The 19,191-nt window shown below is 40.6% G+C and overlaps 1 protein-coding gene across 8 annotated transcripts in view; it reads left to right on the top strand.

The window, feature by feature from the left end:
• dgkh (diacylglycerol kinase, eta) overlaps positions 1-19,191 on the top strand; it is a 63,601-nt gene that overhangs the window by 30,264 nt on the left and 14,146 nt on the right. For all 8 annotated transcript variants that reach the window (XM_072397359.1, XM_072397360.1, XM_072397357.1 and 5 more), the window contains 13 exons: positions 1,750-1,882; positions 9,495-9,601; positions 10,074-10,199; positions 10,668-10,770; positions 12,756-12,918; positions 13,012-13,120; positions 13,342-13,563; positions 13,791-13,882; positions 16,292-16,391; positions 16,548-16,863; positions 17,026-17,157; positions 18,725-18,859; positions 18,976-19,093. In XM_072397359.1, coding sequence (XP_072253460.1) covers positions 1,750-1,882; positions 9,495-9,601; positions 10,074-10,199; positions 10,668-10,770; positions 12,756-12,918; positions 13,012-13,120; positions 13,342-13,563; positions 13,791-13,882; positions 16,292-16,391; positions 16,548-16,863; positions 17,026-17,157; positions 18,725-18,859; positions 18,976-19,093 — 1,856 coding nt within the window. The remainder of the gene's footprint in view (positions 1-1,749; positions 1,883-9,494; positions 9,602-10,073; positions 10,200-10,667; positions 10,771-12,755; positions 12,919-13,011; positions 13,121-13,341; positions 13,564-13,790; positions 13,883-16,291; positions 16,392-16,547; positions 16,864-17,025; positions 17,158-18,724; positions 18,860-18,975; positions 19,094-19,191) is intronic.

Here is a 19,191-nt window from a genome sequence, read left to right as displayed (position 1 = left end):
CCTCTCCTAGTACGGGATGCTGCTTCCAGTGAAAACCCTTTCAGTATTGAATGAATACTTCCAAAACTTAGCTTGTTTTGGTTGAAGCAAGAAATTTCTGTAATGATATGAAAAGCTTCCAAGCACATGCAAACATGCATGGAGCCACATGAAGTCAAAGGTGCACAGATGTGTGGGTAGAGTTATAAGACACCCTCACATGGTGATTATAAATTAAATTGAGCTGAGTTTGCTGTTGCCAGTCTTGTTTTTTTTTCCTTTGGATAACACACAAGCAGAGAACATATGCTGATGTCTGTCAGCTAAGTTGCAGTGACACTTCTTTTAATGCTCATCTTTATTGTGATAGCCAGGATCTAGAAAACAGACCAACAGCTTAACAGTTGACTCCCTTGACATTTTATTTCAACAAAAAAAGAAAATCAACCATCGCTGTAAGCTCTGGGCTGTGCGTTGACAGTGACAGGTTGTGGCAAGCTCTGGGGGAAGCAAAGGGAACATAGGCAGAAAGCAGCGCTGAATTTTAATGGCTCTGATTTGAGAGGGAAATCTTATATAAGACCCCATCCCGCACCCCCTTTCTTCACTGCAGTGCAGCAGCAACCCCAGAGCTTGCACACCACAGGGTGTACACATGTGCACACACAAACACACCCCAGCTAAGATCTGAATACAACAGCATCTCATTACTGTTTCTCTCGTGTGGCACTGCAAGAGCACGAGTGACCCACTTTGCAAGCACCTGTTACAGTTTTTACTTACGAAACGCCAACTGCTGCAGACGCAACGCCCACACTGGTACAGTGCGCCATACGCTTTAGCTCCACAGTGTCCATACACTCATATCCAGACAAGTATCCAGTGGGTCAGCAGCTTTTCATAAATCACGGAGCAGCAGTCACACTAGTGACAGTTTCTTGGGTCTTATCATAAGGCTCCTATTACAACACCTGGCAAAAAATATGGAAGCACCACCACATCAGCTGTTTTATTTATTAAAAAAAGATCACAGATATGGCAAAAAAAAATGTCATGTAATAGCTGAACAGTCTGGCTTTGAGCCAAAGAGCCAAACGTAAACCATTGCTAACACCTAAACAGAAGAAAACAAGGTTACAGTGGGCTAAGGAGAAGCAGTCATGGACTGTGGCTGATTGGATGAAAGTGATTTTTAAGTGATGCATTACCAATCTGCATTGGATAAGGAGATAATGCTGGAACTTTAGTTTGGTGGAGGTCCAATGAAACATAGAAAGATGACTGCCCGAAGAAAACGAGCACATTTCCACAATCATTGATGAAATGGGGTTGATGTCCGATAGAGGATCAGTATAGATGGCGGTCAGTACCGCTACAATAGATGTACAGATGGACGCTGAAACTCTGGACACTTTTCTTATTCCAGGTAATTGTTTTGGATGATAATGTATCTGTTCAAACTTTTCCTTAGGAAACACATACCTGTATCAGTGATATGGCCAGCAAACAGTTCATTCACATGAATGAACATCCTCCAAGAGGGGTGATTCCTTATTTTTTTGCCAGGTGTTTAAGATAAATCTTTTATGTAATGAATGAATGAACAGAATCTAATAATTAATTTTTCATGTCAGTCGATCAATAAGAACAGACAGTTACAGTAACATTCAACATTGGGACATGCAAAAAGAATATTGTTGTGCCCTGTGCTTGCTTTTTTGTGATTGTCATCTCAGTGCTGCCAACCTGTTTTAACTTCTTCTTTGTCAGACGGCACAGTTTAATGTGGAACATTTCTCAGGGATGCACAACTGGTACGCCTGCTCTCACGCACGGCCCACCTTTTGCAACGTCTGTAAAGATAGCTTGTCTGGGGTCACATCTCATGGCCTCTCCTGCGAAGGTGAGTAAGACACACACAGACACACACACACAAAACACTGCTCATCTTTACTGTCACACTTAGGAATGTTTAAGGGTTATTATTATGATTTTTTTATTCAGGTGTTTTCCATTTTCTTTCATGGCTCCATAGGTCAGACTAGTTTTGTGTTGTACTGTTGCACAAATTGTAGCACATGACAACATGCATGTTGAAGCAAAACGTGCAGTCTCTCTGCCCCATTCCAAAAAAAATAGCAAAAGTGCCACAGAAGTAAGCTGCCTGGGAGTCCGTCCAGTTGTGGCAGTAAACAGATGCAGCTCAAGCTACAACTGTGTTGTAAAGAACAATTGTTTGGATCCAACAGGATTCACATCTTCATCATGTTCAAGTTTCACAACAAACACGATAGTCTGCCGAGTGCAACTCTTTCAGAATCATGTGAATCAATATTTCACAATTCAACATTCTTTACTCTCGTTCCAGGCCATGCAACTACAGTAGTAGTTGCATGGCCTCATAGTGTTTCTATGAGGCAATGCGGACATAGCAGCAGTAATTCAAAAATAAAAACCCTAAAAGACATTGTTTAAGATGTTTAAAGTGCAAATAAAGTGAAAATGTGAATTAGGTGTTTGTACAGATGACAGGAAGTGGAGAAGCAGGTTCTGATGGTCAGTCTTCAAAGCAGGAATTCACAGTTTCTTTGTATTGCACAGTAGAAAACACAACAGATAACTTGTCTCTTGTACTCTCGCAAACCAGAAACTTAAACAAAATTTTTGTTTATTTTAATAATAATTGTAATTTTTGGCCAAAAAGTTGATAAAAATGCTGAAATCTGATAGAGAGAAGACAATTGACCTCAATGGATAGATTAATTATACAAGCCAAAGTGTCTTGGATAAACTAAGCAACAAAGGAAAAATAGATCCATAAGGCTTGCCAGCACAAGACTACTGCCTCTGCTCACATTCCCACACATTTCATACTGTATTTTTGGATGTTAGTGAATGCACTTTGTGAAAGTTTAACGATTGTGAACCCCCAGAGGGTCATGAAGTATTATTGCTTGGGCTTGGTCAAAGATCTGTTGGGCAAAAATGTCCCATTGAGATACAGGACCTCTTCTTCCAAGGAACCCTGGTGAAAATGGTTTCAGATGCCCTTGATATGTTTTAATTTCATAGATCAGGGGTCCCCAGTCATCAGCGTCATAGACCAGTATGAATGGTTAAAAATTTTTTTTTTAAAAATACCTTGAATAATAAGTATATGTCAGACACTTTTGCTTGTTGTTTTCCCTTATCACTCAGTTGGAAAGAAATGTCAGGGGTCCATCTAATTAAGTGGTTATTGTAATTTGCAATGTTTTATGTGTTTATATGAGGAAAGTGTGTGCCGTGTAAATATGATCAAACATTGTGTGAATGCACTGCAAGAGCTTTGTTAGCATAAAACCAGTGTACTGCTGAAAAAGGTTGGAGACCCCCACTTTAGATTATCAAATTGCAGGGCTAAGCAGAGGTAGACAGGCAGGTAACAAAAACTTGTATTAAGCTTAAACAAGCTTATTCCATAGAAAGAAACAAACAAGAAAAAGAAACGATCATAGACTGACTGACAAGAAGCAATATAAATGATAGAAGTATAAATACTCCCACAATGGTGAACCGAGTGAGGAAAAGGCAGGTAAATAGAAACAAATGCTACAATGCTACAAAAGACATGGTAGGAGAGAAATGACTAGTCAAAGAACCATAAGAATGAGAGAAAGAGATAGAAAAAGACAAAAAGCACAGAAGAAGAAATACAAGGATGCAATGAAAATGCAGTGAAAGCCTCAATTCAGACAAAAGGCTAAAAGAAATCCAGCTGACTTTTAGGCCTAAATTATCAAACAAACAGAAAAAGAGACCTGCGTTTAGCTTTGTGTACATTTTATGGAGTTAAAGATAGGCAGCAAGTTTTATCATTTATAATAATCATTTGCTATCTCAGTATTTGTTAAATACATGTTCTTTACTTGCAATGGGCATGTCTGGTAATGTTGAATAAAAATAGACTGAGACATGATTTTACAGGTAAATCCTACAGTGTCTGGGTAAAAATTAAGAATCTTAAGGTGACTTTGTAGGTTAGTAGCAGCCTCAGTGTGAACAAAACTAATCTTTTTAAATTATTATTCATGTAAATCCTAATTTTTTAGCTGCAGGGAGCTTGTACATGTTGCCCATATATAAACATTTTTGCTACACCAAAGCTCTACGGAAAATGGAGAATGCAAAGTAAATTAATGGGAAACACACATATTGTTTTCTTACATAACTCCCTTTAACTCCCTTTTGAGTTTTGTAGGACTTCCTGCTCTCTGTTTAAACATCGCACACACTGTAGTGCGGCAGCAGATCATTTGGAGGTGCAAAACCTGGGAGCTGGCAGGCCTATAGAAACTTTGGGAAGGTATATGTTGGGTAATAACTTCTGAGTCACTGAAGGAGGAAATGTCTCTTTCTCTAATGTCTGTCCAAGTGCAGCAGATTGGATTTTCTGAAGCCAGCATGAGCCTTAGAAATGCTCTGGCTTGTGGAGTGGGATGCCCGTCAGACTCACCGCTTGAAGTGCAGGAGGAGAGAAGAGCTTGTGGGCAACTGGCATGAACACGACGCAAGCATATGAGCTCATGTCAGCCTGCATCCATAAGTTTCTGTGACATACTGTGTGTTAGATGATAGTTGACTCAGCCTACTTATTTTTTTTTAGCATTTCAAGCATTTCCTGAAAAAAAACCTGCTAAAGGATCATGTGAATGACGCCACATCTCCTCACCTTATCTGTTAAAGAGCTGTGAGGTGGAGAATGGAGTTGACAAGGGTGGATGAGACTATTTTTGCTTGCCTTTAGCTGGTGTTAAGTGGCAGTGACAGGCAACAGACCATAATGAGCACCATCTGCATATCATCTTGTGCTAATTTTGCTGATGTTCACCTGTGAGGGTGGGCATTTGTGTCTCAGCCCTTGCTTTTGTGTAAGTGTGAAGACAGTAAGAGCCTCTCCACTCAGTGCTCATTATCATCTGCAATGAGGCCATCTTGTATCAACAGTTACAAGTGAAAGAGAAATGAACAAATCAGAAAGCAGATAGTGTGATCTAAATCTGCTTATATACTCCTCAAATACACAAAATACACGAAGGAGATACAAATCAGATAACAGTGCCTTCATCACAAATTAGAATAAAGCTGCCAATGGACACAACTACAGAACTCTGTCATTTGGAAGTCGTCCTTTAAGCTCATTTGAGGTGCAGCATGCAGTATCTTATCTGTTTCTAAGACTGCACTCTTCTGGACACCGATCTCCGATGTTCTGGAATCTGTTTCTGTCAGTCTCCCAGTTTTTTCGGCGTCACTGTGCAGATTGCTCCCATGACCCCTTGCACCACTGCTGTCTTCATTTTCAATATCTCTTCTACATCCTCCATCATCCCTGGTATTTTTCAAGCTTCTCGTGTTCCTTTTCCGTGGGATTGATACTTTGATCTGTTGCTACTGACTTCTTCTGCTATTAATCAACCACCACAATGTTATATTGGTTAGACATCACTGGTTTATCAGTCTGGATCTGGAAGTCCCACAGAATTTAGCTACTGGTAGGGATTCTGGATATCAGCTATTTTTTTATTCATACAACTATGGTTGGTTGGTGTAATGGTAGTGCTGCTGCTCTTGAAACATAAGCTAAGTGGTTCAAATTCTGCTCAGGGTGAGCCCTCAGCCACTGACGTCAGTATCTACATGAGCAAGAGACATATAACCATGCCATGCTGGCTCGGATGTCATTAGGATTAACAAGTTTGTGTCAGGTGTTGAGGGACCAGGATATACTAGTGAGAATTGACCCAAGACATTCTCCAGTGAGAGGGGCTGTATGTAGCCTGTGGATACTTCAAATCCTAACATCTAAGCTATACAGAGAAACACAGAGCACAATGTAAGGAACTACTACTTTGTCTTTCCTGTTTTATCTTGGCAACATCTTGGATAGGTTGTCGAGTGCTTAAGCCTGCTCTTTCAGTCCAACCTCTTAGTTTCTAGGCAGCCTTCCTCTTCTACATGAACACTATTACATTTTGCAACTCTATACAACACTTTCACATCAATTTGTAACCGTCGATTCATGCTTTACATGACTGATATTTGACACCTCCACAACTCACTTAGCTTTTTGTGTAGTAGCTTAATAGATTTGGCGACAAAGTTTTCTAAAAAAAGATAAGATATTTCAAAATGACTGGACCTACGGGATTGTTGTACACGTAGTGGCTGCATGTCACCCACTTGCAAAAAACTGTTATGTGAAATAAATTTAAAGAAATCCCAGCACATCCAATAGCGTTCACATCTGATTACTTTTTGTATATCCAAACACACTTTCCTTGGTTTTTGGGTTTTTGCTCATGCCCTGTGATGGATGGGCGACCTGTCCAGGGTGTACCCCGCCTCTCACCTGATGACCGCTGGGATAGGCTCCAGCCCCCCGCGACCCGATCAACGGATTAGGCGGGTATAGAAAGTGGATGGATGGGTTTTGGCTCATATGAAGCAGCAAAAATGTTGGAGCACAACTAGTTTGAATCAATTTGCCTGACTGGACATCCCCCACCCTGCCATTTGACAATGTTGTTGCTGAAGCATGCAGCTCTAATCTGAGTAATTTTCCATGTGGACATGCCTCTTTTGTTACTAACCTTATCCAGGTTGGAAACAACAGAAGTTGTTAAGCACTGGCCAGTAGTAGCCTACTGATGTCTGGCTTACATCTAAATGCAAGGCAGTAAAAAGGATGGCCAGGGGTGATGAGAGGAAAAAGATGGGAGAGCTTAAGAGAGTATTTCTATTAATCTTTGAGACCATCCAGCCAAACAGTGCCACAGCAATCATCGTGGCTTAAGTTTCCCTTCGATTTCCTGAACAGGACAGTCAGTGGGGATTGATTTGTGCTACCTAGCCACACACACAATCACACACAAGCAGACAAATACTGCCTTTCTGTCTATATTTTCTTCCAGTCTGGCTTGTGAATGCTCAGAGTTCTGCCTGGCCATTAACAGCACTTGGTATTATGTCCTCTGAGTTCTCTTAATGTTCTGCTAATGCGCTCTAACAGCATTTAGCGGTAAACTAGATTGAAACATTGATTGTTCCTCCCGGATATGACTTTGACTTGTAGTATCTGTGTAGACTGGCTAATGACAACATCGTGTGTACGTCCGTTTGCTGTATGAGCAAGGGTGGGGTTTCCAGAAGAAAAGTTCCCCAGAGTGTAGACATTATTCATGAGTTCACTAAGTGCCTCATCTCTTACTGGAGTACAAGGCGAGAGCAAGATCTATCTGTCTGTACATCTTCATGAAAAAACATTCATGCTATATTTACATTTCTCTTGTTTCACATTCAGAGCAGGCTACTTTAAGCACATTAAAGTCAGTGCTTTTCCTATTAGCCATTAAGACTGAACCTTAGTAGATGGACATAACAGGATGAATGTTAAATGACATCTGAGACTGTGTTTACCCTCATTATCTTCAGCTAAGACATATACTCAATGTTACTTAATGTATTGCAGAGGAACTATTTAATGAGAAGATTTATTATAGACTTATATATGTCCAGGAATACAAAGCAGAAAACATGAAGCTCAGCTCATGGAATAAACACTGGAGGTAAGGGAGAAACAGATCACCTAGCTCCATGCAGTCATGAAGAAAGCTGAAGCTCACGAGACAAAATCTCATCTTGTCTATATTTTAAACAAAATGGCTATCAACTATTCATGTTTTTAATAGGACAATGGGCTCCATGAAGTCACTGCATCCAGCCAAGAAAATGAATCACACTTTGGTTTTGTAAAGATTTAACAAACAGGATATGATGTAGCGCTTTGAACCTTTTTGCTAAGCAGCAGCTGACGTTTAACAGACAACTAGAACAATACCAACAATCCTCACATCTAACTGTCAGCAACAAATCAACTAGCATATGGCATAAGCAACTGAATTTAGAGCTATTCTGCAGTAATTTGATCTTAACCCTTTTACATTCCTATGAAATGGGTCACAGAGTTATTGTTACTTTACATCTGCATAGCCATTTAAAGCCTAAACATTGCACGATAATGCTATTTCTTAATTAGCCAAGTAATGACATGATTGTTGCATTCCATTTTTCTAAAAGCAATGATTATAATCTATCTATATGTAAGGTAAAGTCAGGAAAGGCTTTCCAATAAAAGAAAGTTTGAAGAGGAGATTTAAAAGAAAACACTGACTCTGCTGATATGATCTCCTCAGGTAGCTCATTCCAGAGTTTAAGGGCTTTGACAGCTAAATCTGTGTCACTTCTGGCCTTAAACTGTGTCTCTGGAACAATTAGAAGTCCTCTGCCACCATTAGAGGTCACCTGGTTTTGAAAAGTCATATAAATAAGAAGGTGAAAGGCCACAGATGGATTTAAAAGTCAATAGTTAGGTCTTAAAATCAGTTCTAAAGCATACTGGGAGTCAGTTCAAGAAGATTAAAGCGGGACTAAGATGCCTTTCCACAGTTGAGTCTTGTACTTTATGGAGCCAATGAATGGATTTTGATCGAGACAAGAGAAGAGGCTCTTGCAAATATCAAAGAGTGAGGAGTTCAAATTGTAAAATGGTCTCTATGTTTTTGAAACATAGAATAGATCGTATTTTAGAAATATTTCTTAGCTGATGAAAACAATAGTACAGAAGAGCTTTGTGCCAGCTCTTTACATCTGTTTTATTCTATCCTGCTTATTGTGGTCACAGTTTTTAATACAGGCAAATTAGAAATAAAGCTGCTCCATATTTTTCTGTTTTTGTTGTCAGATGTTGAAACAAGCCTGTGATTGTGACTGAAAAATCTTCCATTAGGACTGTTCGTTAAGCTGTGGTTACTATCAAGAGCATTTCAACACTGCCGCTCTTCTCTAATTAAAACTATCTGTTTTTATAAGCACACTGTCTCCTGATAAAACCACCATCCACAGAGGGTAAAGACAGCATCTGTGCTGTGATTTCGGTTTAAATTATATGAGCGATAATCATTCAGAGAAAAAGTTAGAAGCTTTTCTTAGACAGTCTGTGGCCTCCAAGACAACACTGAGCAGGAACACCTACAAAATTACTTCTTATATTGTTTGTAGGTGGCATGAAGAGCAAGCCATATCATATAAAACACTTAAGCAACAAATTTGAATTCATTTGGATGTTTTGTGATTGTATTTTTTTTAACCTCCACTTAAAAAGTATCTCCTTGTTATAGTGAGTAACAGCTTTGTGTTGCAGGAAACAGATACACAAGATATGTGATGTGGATCTAAAATCTAATATCTATCAGATATATATGTGAGGAGCAGGTTTAGGAGTGTCAGTAATTCCACCCACTGACATCTAATTACAGCTTGATTCATTAGAGCACTGTGAGTTTCAGGGTGTCTGTTTCTGAGTCAGTCTCCAGGTGCATCCATCTAAAGATTGACTGCAGGATGATGCAGCTGAATGATGGCAGATGTTTTGAAGGTGGAAAATGTTGTCAGACCCGTGTGTTTGTGTTTTTCAGTGTGCAAATTCAAAGCCCACAAACGCTGTGCTGTCAGAGCCACTAACAACTGTAAATGGACAACCCTGGCCTCCATAGGGAAGGATATTATTGAAGATGAGGACGGGGTGAGTTTGAAATCTGACATTCTATTGAAAATAGTGAGTGTGTTGGACTTGATTTAGTACAAGTTTGAATGCTTTTTAACTGTAAAGTTTGCATTATTTTCTGTAGAAATGTTTTAAAAACAATTATGTTAGAATGATACTTTATAGACTTTTGGATTCTGGAATATTCTGGGAAATGTATTTTTGTTGTTTAGACTGACATAGCTGATCCTGAATCTGTCACAAACTTACATAGCAGACCTTAATATCAAACTTAAAGACACTATTAAGCTTTGTGTGGTCATTGACTACCATGAGAGAAACTATACCTAATACTATACCATAAACATTGATAAAGACTCCTTTGTGTCCACGACAGGTGTGATGTCTTAAGCACAGTCATTCAAATTAGGTAAAATAATGGCTAAAAGCAGGCAGTGGAAAAGTCTGTACCCTTTCTCAAATCGTGTATCTGTGTGTGTTAAACCAACAGATCGCCATGCCTCACCAGTGGTTGGAGGGCAACCTGCCTGTGAGTGCCAAATGTGCCGTGTGTGATAAAACATGTGGCAGCGTACTGAGGCTGCAGGACTGGCGCTGCCTCTGGTGCAAAGCTATGGTGAGGCAACTGTCATAAATGCAGAAAATGTAGATATGCTTGATTTAACCCTGCTACAATATGCTAGCATTTAAGCAGGGTAACGTTTGGACTGAAATATGTTAGAACATGGTAGACAACTGAAAGTTATATTAAGTGTTTTATATATATATATATATATATATATATATATATATGTATGTAAAAAAATCTAGTTAAGCTGTTTTAAGTGTCGCTTGCAACATGTATGCATTTTAGCTGTGTTTGTTAAGCATGTTGGAAACCATGTGCATGTGTCTGAACAGGATGGGGTTTGAATGCTAATAATGAGAGGTTGTTAAAAGTGGACAGTGTTAGCAGGAGACTTCCAAACAAGTCTGGTTTTATGAGTATAAACTTTATTTATTTGTCTCTTTCTTTTAAAGGATCACTCCAAAGTGGACATTTTTGCGTTTTGACTGTAGAATCTTGTCTGTATGTTTTCTCCAGGTGCACACAGCCTGCATGGATCTGTACCCTCGCAAATGTCCTTTAGGTCAATGCAAAGTCTCCATCATTCCCCCCACAGCGCTAAACAGCATAGACTCAGACGGTAGGCAACACACACATGCACAACAACCCGTGCATGGACTCACTCCAAAGGGTCAGACGTTGATGCCAGTCTACACCTGTGAGCAATCATTAAATCTCAGAAGCGAACACATGAGATTTCACCCCATTTGGTCAGCTGATGTCTTCTCTCCAACCTCTGACTTTCTACTCTGTCAGATGGAAGGATGTTAGCATGGGGGAAGAAAGCGAGAAGGAGTGTGTCCTGATTCACTCTGATTTGGTCATGGCATGAACATCTATTCAGGCACACATTTTATCTCCCCTTATGGGAACTGTTGTCATTATCAAATCCATATTTTTTAATGAGCTTCCTGCTTGTAATTAAAGGTGTTGAACAGGTATGTGTTCCAGGAAAATGCTAATTTCTTTATTGTGTAGTAAGGTGTTACTAAAATAGCTGTATCCAACAGGTTGACACATACCGTTTCTAAAATAGAGTATGTGACAAGGGGGGGGGGCACCTGTGAGGCAGATTCAGATAAGCATGTGTGATTGGATTACTGTTGCCGAAGCCAGTTGCTGCATCTCACATACACACACACATGCAGTGCACACACAGCCCACTGAGTCTGTGAAGAGCTGGCATCTACTAATTGGTAGTTGGATGAAACAGAGGCAGAGAAAGGGAGGATGGGGCATCCAGATGAAAGGAGGACAAGATAAGAGCAGAGAAAGCACAGAGGTTAAATGAAGAAGCAGATATATGCTTCATCTTTTTCCTTCTGTTCTTCAATCTCTTCATATTTCCTCACGTGCTCTGGATCTTCTTTGTGTAAATCAGGGATGAGAGGACGGGGTGTTTGGTTGTAATTGGCTGGGGGGACACAAGCTGTAGCACGTGCCGTAGCATTGTGACTCTCCTCTTCTTCCTCTCCTCCCTCTTCTCTGCTCACACTGCCTCTATCCATCCCTTTGTGACAATATCATAGAGAGAATGAGGCAGAAAGGAAGAAAATAATAGTGTAGATGGAGACATTTAAGAGCAGGATGAAGGGGTGAAGCAGGATGCAATAAAGGGAAAGGAACAGAAGGAGGACATAACTTTGCCACACACAGAAACACAAAGCTCTCAACACTGTGGTGGTTCACAAGATTATAGTGTAAGCGCAGAAACCTGATGTTTGCCTTACCTCCCACAGGTTATCACGTGTTTATGGCATGTGTTATCCTCGCATTTATAATTACATCAGGACTCAGATTTGATGAGGTTGTGTTGCAATAAAAGTTGATTTACGCCACCTGCTGAATCCTACACTGCTGTTAAGTGGTTTGAGATTGTTGAATGATCAATTTCAGTCTGCCCAAACAAGTTATTTTTTTATCAGTAATTACCTTTTTATAAATGAGTTTTTAGAAAACACAGCTTTTCTGTCAAAGATGTCCTCATGGATGAACAAGTGGAACACCACCTTCAGCTAAACATGTCTTAGACTGAATAATTGGCCATTGTTGGCAGCTAATCAGTCTATTAATCAAAATATCAATATAAATTTGCTATATAATCTCACTGTGAGAAAGCTGGGTGTCACGTTTGATGAATAGCTGTCCATCTCTGATCTTGTTGCATTATCTCTTTGCACTTTATGACAGAAAAAATAGGTTGTACCTGACTCAGTATGTGAAACAAGTCCTGGTACAGATAGGTAATCTTTTGCCTTGACTACTACGGTGTTCTTCTAAAGGTTCTCCCAGAATCCACAGTGAAACCCTGATAGATGGTCCAGCAGAGGATCTGTTGTTGTATCAACTAAAAAAGTCACATGTCACTTCATTACACGCTGAACTCCACTGTCTACCCAACCGAATCTACTATTTAAACTAAACTATTACTTTACTATCAGATCTCCAACATAAAGTCCAGAAAGAAGAAAAACACACCGGACCGTTAAGTAGTTCAGTATTTGTAGATTTGTTTTGGTTTTTATTTGTTCAAATCGTTAAACAGCTTTTTTCATGTTTCTTCAGGCTTCTGGAAAGCCACTTGTCCCCCATCATGTGCCAGTCCCCTCCTTGTCTTCGTCAACTCTAAAAGTGGTGACAACCAGGGGGTGAAATTTCTTCGACGCTTCAAGCAGCTCCTCAACCCGGCTCAGGTCTTTGACCTGGTGAACGGTGGGCCGCACCTGGGGTGAGGAAACAGCTCCACATTCTCACAATCATTGAACATATGCGAGCATTCATATGTGAGTACTCAAAGTAAGTAAGTGTGTGTCTCTGTCAGTCTTCGCTTGTTTCAGAAGTTTGATAACTTCCGGATCCTGGTTTGTGGAGGTGATGGCAGCGTGGGATGGGTTCTCTCAGAGATTGACAAACTCAATCTACACAAACAGGTAGTGCACACAACACAAAGCTGCTAACAAATGTTGGATAAAAAATCCTGTGGTATTTAGTGCAGATATTGTCAGATTAGAATATAAGTAGTAACCAGCGAGTAGAAAATGATTTGTTTTTGTCTGCTGTTGAGCTTTATGCCTTTCACCCTGGTCAGCTTACATAAAAACAGAAAGTCACAGATACACAATGTCAAATAAACCATCTTAATGCCTTTCAGTGCCAGCTGGGGGTGTTGCCCCTGGGCACGGGCAACGATCTGGCACGGGTGCTGGGCTGGGGCCCGTCATGTGACGACGACACTCAGCTGCCCCAGATCCTGGAGAAGCTAGAGAGGGCCAGCACCAAGATGCTGGACCGCTGGAGCATCATGACCTACGAGATTAAGATCCCACCCAAACACAGCTGCCCCACCACGCCTGAGGGAGCTGACGACTGCCAGGTACTCGCAGGAGTTGACAGATAATCACACGCATCAGCAGACATATTCAAACCCAGCAGGGCTTCCAGACAAACAGAGTCGGTAGGAGAGGATAGAACCTGACTGTTTTAATTCAGCTTCACCTCATCTCTGTTTCACAACTGGATAGAGGAAAACAAATATCTCCACAAGTTGAAAATGTTGGTCTGGTTTAACGTATTTCTTTTTGTTGTATATTCTCTCTGCAGTTTCATATTTCAGCCTATGAAGACTCAGTGGCTGCTCACCTCACAAAGATCCTCAACTCAGAGCAGCACTCTGTGGTAATCTCTTCCGCAAAGTAAGTGTTCTTCAGAACCACTGTGACCCGAAACATAGTAAAATAACCAAATCTAAACTAAAATTGAGTCTTCCTAAACATTTCTGCAGCAGCTTTCATTTGGGAGAAATTTGTACATGGATACATTTGATAAGCTGATTTATCTCTGATGTCCAGATAATGTGGCCACTGACACGATTCAACATATATGTGTATTTTCTTTTTGAACCTGATGTTGATCAGGTTTTAAATTATGTCCCTGTGAGCTGAAACGTTGAAATGTCTTAAGTATGTGACAACTGCACACTGCAGATATTAAATATCTGCAGATATTTCCCCTATCAGCAGTTTATCTGTTAATTCTAGCTTTATCATGGAAAAATCATGGAAATATCTTCCATTTGAACTCAAAATTTAAAAAAATGTCCAGTTAAAGATAAAAACAGCTAGTTGGCCTGGCCAGTAAGAAAATTCTGCCTTTCTTTACGCCTTGCAACTTAAACAAGATTAATTTGAAAATGACGTCTTTCCCAGCTAAGAGTTTCGGCATCAGAGGTGAACGAAATGCAGCATTAGCAGTCCATCAATGCTGTTCAGTTCAATTAAATTCAGTTAGATAAATTTAATCATCCATTTTTTATACCCGCTTAATCCAATTCAGGGTTGCAGGGGGTCTGGAGCCTATCCTAGCCTATTGGGTGAGAGGCGGGATACACCCTGGACACGTTGCCAGTCACTCACAGAGCCACACACACAAGCAATACAAACAACCATGTGCGTTCACACACACTCCTAGGGACAATTTAGAATAACCAGTTAACCTAACATGCATGTTTTTGGATGATGGGAGAAAGCTGGAATACCCGGAGAGAACCCACACATGCACAGGGGGAACATGAAAACAGTCAATTTCAACCAGAAACTCTCTTGCTGAGAGGCAACAATGTTAGCAATACAATTAATTTTAATTCAGTTAAATTCAATCATACTTTATTATTCCTTGAAGAGAAATTATATTGCTGCAGTATAAATCATTATTAAATATGTGCTTATGAAATATATGCTGTCGTTACAGATGACAAAATAGAATTTGAAAAAAAAAAAAAAAACAGCTGACAAACATTTAGTAGACAACATGGACAGAAACTCACAGCCAACAGTTCAACAGCTCTCTGCAGTCTTTGCCAGCCAATATGGTGTTACAGCTGAGCAAAGAGATGTCAGAGTTCTCCCTGATGATTAAGGGAAAATGCTTTAAACTTCCTCCCATTTTATCCCTATTTATCCACAACATTTACTTTTCAACTCATCTGGATTTCGGGTCTCATTCGAGGCATTACTTGCGCTTTACAAAGCTCAATCAACTGCTCAAGCATGCAAACATTTCCCTGTTGTCAATATTAGTTACCGGCAGATATTATTCCAGCAGCACAGCATAGAAAAATATTTTTTACAGAAAAAAGCTCATTGGAAAACCTCAAGAAAATGCAAAGATCCAGAGCAACTGCAGCAAGCTCCCACTAGCGCGACGCCATTCTCAAACAATTACTTATTGATTGCCATCAGTGTGGTTCGGCCGAAAATCAATTCACTAAACGAAACTCCAGTAATTCCAGTTAGCTAAGTGGATACGCAGCCCTCTAACATCTTTCTTTCTGCTCCTCAGTTTGCATTCCACAAAATGAATTCACTTTTGCATTTCATCAGTTCTACTGTAGTTGTTCTGCCATTTAGGAAAGACGTATTTTCCTGATGAAGGCAGTGTAGTTACCTCACTAGATGTGATTTGCGTGGCTAGATGCTATAGTTTGCATGTTCAATGCAATGCAAATGTGCTCTTTTATTTCTACTTTTAGAGAGAGCGATGGTGTCACACAGTCAAGATTTCTTACAATCAATGAAATTATTTTAACACAGTAGTTTAGTTCTCAGTGTCTTCATGTAGTTTGAGCAGCTTTTTGCACACTTGAATTGATTCTATTTCATTCTCCTGGAGGATGTTCATTTACCTGTAGCACAGGTGCAGATGTACCTGTGCACCTGTACATCTGCTGTAGAGTTAGTGACTGTCATCTCCCCTCGTCCTTTACCTGCCCTAAACCCCATATCATCGAGGATTGTGGAAATTTGCTTGTTTTCTTCTGGCAATCATCTTTATATGTTTCATGTAAAGAAATGCAAAATGACAAGGTGATTAAAGAAAAAAGTTTTTCTACTTAATCATAAAAAAATTGAAAAAAGTTACAACAGTTTTTAAAAAACACATAGGTATGTTTTACAAACCCTGAATTTTTAGGTATTTAATAAAATAGTTTTGGTCATATCTGTGTTTTCTTTATATTTTCTACAAAACAAAAAAAGCTGAATGAAGAGCCTGATTTAAAAGACAACTGGTTCTTCTCACACCATGAAATGTTTTCTGTTTTTTAGGATCCTGTGTGAAACAGTAAAAGACTTTGTTGCCAAAGTGGGGAAAGCGTATGAAAAAAGCACAGAGAACGCTGAGGAGTGCGACACAATGTCTCTAAAAGTAAGCCTCAAAAATGATGCTATGCATTCAACTTCAGCCTGTGCTGAAAGACAACTTCCTTTTTATTGAACTTCTGCTCTTTTGCTGTTCTCTGACCACCGATGCAACACGCTGTCCAATTTCTCTGAGTGTCTTTTCCCCTTCGTTTCCCATCAGTGTGCCATCCTGAACGAGAAACTGGACTCCCTCCTCCAGACCCTCAATGCAGAGTGCACGCCTCTGCCTCTGCTTCCCCACTCCACTCCTCCTATTGTAGAGGAAGAGCAGGAGGAGGACGAAGAGGAGGAGGAGGAGGAGGAGGCCAGTGAGGAAAGCCTGACAGAGCCGAAGGGGAAGCTGGAGGAAGAGGAGACAGAAAAAGGAGTGGGGCAACGGTCCCCACACCAGCTTTTTAAAAGCAGGGAGCAGCTGATGCTCAGGGCCAATAGTCTGAAGAAAGCTGTCCGGCAGATCATAGAGCAGGCTGTGCGAGGTACATGTATATGTGTTATAGGATGAGCCAGTTTACTGAACTTTTAATGTAAAGGAAATCAATAAAAGACTATTTCAGGCTGACATATGTTTGAAGTATTGTTTTAAAATTTCAGGAAGCATGGTATACTTTCCTCATCCCTCTTGTGCTTGCTCTGTTCAGTGGTTGATGAGCAAAACGCCCACACAGAGGACAGCGAGCTTCCGTCTCCCTTGGAGTTCAGGAAGGACAGCGAGGAGGAGAACAGAGACAGCGAGAAAGATGAAGACACCAAGGAACTGGAAGCAGTGTCCTGTAAGTGTTTCAGCTTCAGCTTACATGACCTGTCAGGCTTGTTTCACCTCCATGTCTGGGACCTGCTTCCAAAACTTTTACCTGCTTGATACATTCCGCATTTAATTTAACTTTCCTATCCTTGGATATTGAGTTTCCTTTTCTTTTGTTTAAATATTGATATAAGGTTTGATAGAGTTGAAGTTGGTGGAAAAGCATGTGCCCTCTCTCAGTCATTGAATGAAGTATTGGAGGAGATTTTTACACTCAGGATTCAAATGTTGCCACCTTGTGGTTGTTGCACTCCCTGCATCACACAGAAGCAGACACATAGCTCATGGAAAAAAGTTCTGCTGACGTACATCATGTTTCCTGTCATAAATAAACTCAGGGATTAGAGCTAAAAGTGAGTGCAGAGACTTTTCTCTCCTGTGACATTCCACCTCTTCCCTCAGGCTAAGCTTTATATGTCTTGATCTTCAGTTTCTATATAAGATTTTGGCCATAGTTAACCTCTTGTATAATAAACGAGCAGAACTGAAAACATGAGGGCCATGATTGAGTTTCTGCACAGTCGCTTGTATCCATTGGTGCTGCTTTGTATCTGGATGCACAGGCAGGTTACTGTGAAGCATCTGTAGAGTCTTGTGGATCGTCCACAGGATGTGTTATTGTCTCAGAGGCAGAAGTTCTTCCTGTTTATTGTGGAGCTGCTTCCTTCCTTCCACACATTTTCCAGCAGTTAGAAGACAAGGAGGCATCAGTCAAACCTTCTGCTTTGTGTCCTCTCCCTGTTTCCTAGTACTGCCTCCTTACACATTCCTGACCTGGAAACAAAAAATCTGGACACGAGGAGTTGTTACATGTGGTCTGGTTTAGTAAATTAGCCAGTCTTGCATGTATTTGTTCCCTGACAGAGGATGCACATGATGACACATTGAGTCGCTGACCAATTCGGATGCAACTGAAGCAAAACTTTAAAAAAAAAAAAAACTTCAGTAGATTTGTTTAGCCATGTCAGACTTGACAAAGAGCAAACAAAGAACCCACTTTTATTTAAACTGTAAAGTACAATTGCCTGGGTGAGAGATGTGGCTTTGTTATTTATTTATTGACTTTAAACTCTCCCTCGGAGTGTGAGCGTGTATGGTTTTGTGTCTTGTTTGCCTCTGTGTGGCCCTGTGATGGACTGGAAACCCATCCAGGGTGTACCTCGCCTCTCACCCAATGACAGCTGAGTTGGGCTTCAGCCCCCTGCAACCCTGAATTGGATTAAGTGGGTATAGAAAATAGATGAATGGATGGATGGATGAAACATCTCACGTCGTCATGTACTTCTCATTTCATAAATAAGAACATAGTAACCTGTGGTGGTCAACTTTATGAAACAGATTATTATCTATTCAGAAGGCTTGCTCCTTCCGCTGTGCAACAGAAGCTTCATCAAGCTTTATTACACCCCGTGGTGGGCTTAGAGGCTTTGTATCACATGAAAAGGCATTATATTTAGCCCCATCTGTTGTGTTGAACCCCAGAAACCACACAAATGTGTAGAGGAAACTTAAAAGTTTTCTCTGTGTGTGTCCAGCTGCCAAGAGTCCCTGTTCTCCGACGGAGAGGAGGGTGAGCCGCAGCACACAGTCCTACGGCTCTTTCACCATCACCCCCTTCACCACCAGCAAGGAAAACCTTCCTGTGCTCAACACTCGCATCATCTGCCCTGGTAAACATACACACACACACATAAGTTAAGCCTCATTACATTACATCAACAAGGGTACTGTCCCTCAGATGCTGCAGCTCAGTGCTGTGTGACAGATGTGCGATGTGTGTGTGCAGGCTTACGGGCAGGACTTGCTGCCTCTATCGCTGGCAGCTCCATCATTAGCAAGATGCTGCTGGCTAACATCGACCCATTTGGTGCGACACCGTTCATCGACCCTGACCTCGACTCACTGTGAGAGCCATTTCTCTTTTATTGCCTTCCTCTGTCTTCATCACTGTAGTGACTGGGTCTGGGGCGTTTTTTTATTTTTCTCTCTGTTCATGTACAAA

Source organism: Leuresthes tenuis, unplaced genomic scaffold (assembly GCF_036924035.1).
Source record: "Leuresthes tenuis unplaced genomic scaffold, fLeuTen1.0.hap1 SCAF_12, whole genome shotgun sequence".
NCBI lineage: Eukaryota > Metazoa > Chordata > Actinopteri > Atheriniformes > Atherinopsidae > Leuresthes > Leuresthes tenuis.
Note: the sequence above shows the minus strand (reverse complement) of the source record. Positions and strands in the feature narration are given on the sequence as shown.